We start from the raw sequence: 3,783 nt of genomic DNA, 5'->3' as shown, positions 1-3,783 counted from the left end.
TTGTCTGCAAGTTTATTTCAGAAAATTTACTGCAACTGGTGAGACCTGAAGGTTCTGGATAGAACAACAAGTATGTGTGGAAGGAAAAAAAAAGAATTCCATAGAATTCCAATTTCAACCGCCAATTTAAAAAAAAAAAGCCAAAACATTGATTAGTAATATTTCATGAAAGATCAAACACATGTGAAAGAGGGGAAAAAATTATTGAAGTTGTGTCTGGGTAGAAATTTTTAACACATTCTTGTTGACTGTAAATGATATTGAGAACTGTTTGGTATAAATTTTTAACACATTTTCATTGACTGTAAATATAATATTGAGAACTACCTTTCACCTATAAGGGGGAGAGATATAAGAAAGCACAGCTGTCATTGTGGTAGGTAACTCCTCAGAACTGAGGCTGCGGGGAGACGGAAAGTCACTACAATTTGGTTGTATATATAAGACACTCAGGAATGCAAATGCAACTCTCACAGCAATCAAAACAATAACAAAAAACCACAAAAATACTAGCACACTGTCAAACTGAACTCCTGCAAAATATAGTTGAAGGAACTTTTCTCCTATATTCTGTGATAAAAAAGGAAATAGCTATTTAAAAACAAGTATAAAAACCCTTCCACTTTCTCTGATACAGAGTATGAACCTTACCACAATGTGATTTCTATGGCTTTCTTCAGCTATTGTAACATGAAAGACTTCAACTGCCTAAATGACTTGCTGCAATTTTGTCCCCTCTGTTTACCCTGTGGACTCAACTACTGTGGCAAACACCTTGATGCAAGACTCCTCAAAATCTTGAAAGGAAAGAGAAGTGAGTGGAATAAAACTTAAGAATCCTTCCTGATTAGATCAATTTTCCCATACTTGGATAGGGATTATCACAGAGATCCCATACAATTGATTTCTGTTCAGAAATCTGAATTCTGATTCTCTTCAGAACAGAACATGGCTGTATGTCATCACATGGCAGTGAAAAGCATCAGTTTTTGAAGAACACAGCTATACTAAGAGCAGTGCATACTTTACAGAGTACGCTGCAAAATAAATATCGCACAGAAAAAGACACCTTCAAACTAAAATCAAAAGGACATTTAAGTCTGGGCATTCTTCACTACAGAAAAGAACCTTGCACAATGAGGTCATTATCCATCAGAAAATCTCCATCTGCATATAATTATTTCTGATAAATGACATTAAGCTTCATTAAAGAGGTAGTGGGGATGTGAGAGAAGGCAGAACTGTAAATAAATTTCTCCATTGTATTTCACTTAAAAACATCCCAGCAGGAAGTCATAAAGAAAGTTTTTTTAATAGGCAATATTTTCAAATGCTCTGCAGGCTGTGCTGCCTAATATACATCACGTTCAGTGTATGTTCACAACCTTGCAGCAATTCAGGATGCAGGACACTGTTTAATTTCTTTACCATTCCTGTAATCACCTTCCCACTTGCCAAATCTTTCTCAGTCGCAACAGAAATACTTTGTTGTAACACAATTTCATTTCCACCTTAACAAATTGTCAGAAAAATTTAAGCACTAAAGAAGACACCTGTGACACTGACTAATAAGCAAGCAGGGTGCTGAAGTCCCCTGCACTGTGAAAGCCCAAATGTGTTGCTGAAGCATAATGTGTTTTCCTGAATTCTCCAGGAAGCTTGTTTTAAGGCCTTATTTTTACAGCAAGCTACAGGTTTCCCCTGAAGAAGCACTGAACAGAAGGAAGAGATGGAAGGTCAGCAGCAATTGTGTATGTGAAGCAGACAAGAGTTACATGGCAAGTTTAGTCTTATGATGAGAACTTGTCACAGAACATTCACATTTGAACACTCATATTTCTGACAATATTCTCAAATATTATTTAGTAACAACTCACAGTTTAAAAGTTTTATTTTAGTTAAATAAACCACCAGAATTCCAAAATGACATTTTATGCTTTGCCCACAGCCAACCTGCATAATTAAAAACTCGTCCTACCTGGACAACTCAGCAAAACCATCCTGTGCAAACAATTAATATAACTGAAAGCAAGACATTTTATCCCTAGTGCTTTGTCAACATTGTTATTTCCAGCAGTTGCCTGAATGTTCAAGAACCAGAGTAGCTCTTGCAAATTTCCTACTGAAAAAGAAGCATTTTCTTGCAATGTGTAGATCTATTCACTAGCCACAACCTAAAGTAATCTCAGCTCAAGGGGGTTTCTCTCCATAGAGCACCTTCTAAAATAAATCTACAACTGGAGAAAAATGAAGCTACAAATTACACATTGGAGTTTAGGTTGTAGAAGGCAGATTTTAAAAAATACATTAGATGCAAGATGAACTTTATACAGAGGTTTAGAATAATTAGAAGTCAATTTTATCTCACTGTGATCACTAAGCATTCTACCTTACCTTCAGGGAGAATTTTTGCCTGACAGTTCAATATAGACAAAAGATAGGTTATGAAATAATAGATAAATTTCCACGTGAAACAGGTTATATGCAAGTAGCAGTCTAAAACATGCATTACAGTCAGTGTTATGTGAAACTACAGTCATTAAAAATCAACATATTTAGAAGTTAAATTTCACAAGATACTGGTGTTGATACTAGAATATACATATGAATTTACCACTAATGTGAGAAGGAGTTTCTCACAATTAAATCCTTTCCCAAGAAAGAATCAAATGGCTTACATATATATGAAAACAACACATTGTTGGGGAAGGTGAAACAGGGAAACCTTATGAATGTGATGGTTTAACAAAAGATTCTGAAAATATGAAGGCTAGAATCAAAGTAGAAATGAAAGCCTGCTTTGAGTCATAGGATACTGAGTACTGGTTAACCAAAGAACAATAGCTTAGCCAGCTAGAGGAGAATCCCTGTTGATAAAACAATGTCATTCTGCTGATAGAGAATGCAAAGGTCAAGAAGCAAGGAAAGAACTTGTAAGGTTTTGTAGAATCTAAAATGCAACACTGTATGTTAATATAGGGAAGCGCATAGGCTGGATGTAAATTCTTTAGTGGGTGTGTCTCATGGTGATTGGTTACTAAGAATTAGAATATTCACTATAGGAAAGCATATAATCGATTGTAACAAGAACTTCGCTCTCTTAACTCTTCGCTCTTTTCTCTTAACTCTGACCCCTTACCTCTTACCCCTTAGCCTTTCCCTCTTACCCCTTTACCCCTCTCCCCCACTCCTAACTCTCAGCCCCCTCTCCCTGCTCCTACCCCTCTCATCTTTCCTGCTCTCTCCCTCTGCTTTTTCCCTCTTTCCCTCTGCTCTCTTACTCCCTCCCTCCCTCCCCCATCCAACCTCACCTCCCCTGCTCTACCTGTTCTCTCTCCCCTCCCCCGGACCACGTGGACACTGAGGCTGGTGGCGGACACGGGTCTCCCCTCCTTTTACCCTTATAATAAATTGCTTATACTTGAACAGCTTGACCCTGGAGAAATCTCTCACCACGAGCGAGAATTTTTACACTCCAATACCACATCAAATGTAAAGTTAGTTAAAAACTCCTATTTGCTCTTCAGTTGAAGCCATCAATGTCTATTTTGTGAACAGCTTCTAACCTTTTCCTTCACCCCAAAAGCCAGGCCATTAACATCCAGTGGGAGTCAGTGAAACATAAACCTGAGAACAAAGCAAATTGTTTATGCCTCCTTTGTTTTCACCTAGGACTCGTGAACTTACATTCCTCTTTGCTCGGTGAAGTTACATTCAGTTCTGTCAAAAGTTGCTGGCTGGAGTTAGCGGCCTGTGTGTTTAGAGAGGTATTGCTGTTGTCAT

General features: G+C 37.7%; 1 protein-coding gene across 1 annotated transcript in view; it reads right to left on the bottom strand.

The window, feature by feature from the left end:
* Positions 1–330: 330 nt before the first annotated feature.
* LOC131577682 (basic proline-rich protein-like) overlaps positions 331–3,783 on the bottom strand; it is a gene marked incomplete at its 5' end in the record, with an annotated part of 9,109 nt that continues 5,656 nt past the window's right edge. Inside the window, 3 exons of the mRNA XM_058835723.1 lie at positions 331–334; positions 746–797; positions 3,688–3,783. The exon at positions 3,688–3,783 is cut by the window's right edge and continues 84 nt beyond it. Coding sequence (XP_058691706.1) covers positions 331–334; positions 746–797; positions 3,688–3,783 — 152 coding nt within the window. The remainder of the gene's footprint in view (positions 335–745; positions 798–3,687) is intronic.

This window comes from Poecile atricapillus, chromosome 3 (assembly GCF_030490865.1).
Source record: "Poecile atricapillus isolate bPoeAtr1 chromosome 3, bPoeAtr1.hap1, whole genome shotgun sequence".
Taxonomy (NCBI): Eukaryota; Metazoa; Chordata; class Aves; order Passeriformes; family Paridae; genus Poecile; species Poecile atricapillus.
The sequence above is the reverse complement of the archived record's forward strand: the minus strand, read 5'-3'. Positions and strand labels throughout refer to the sequence as shown.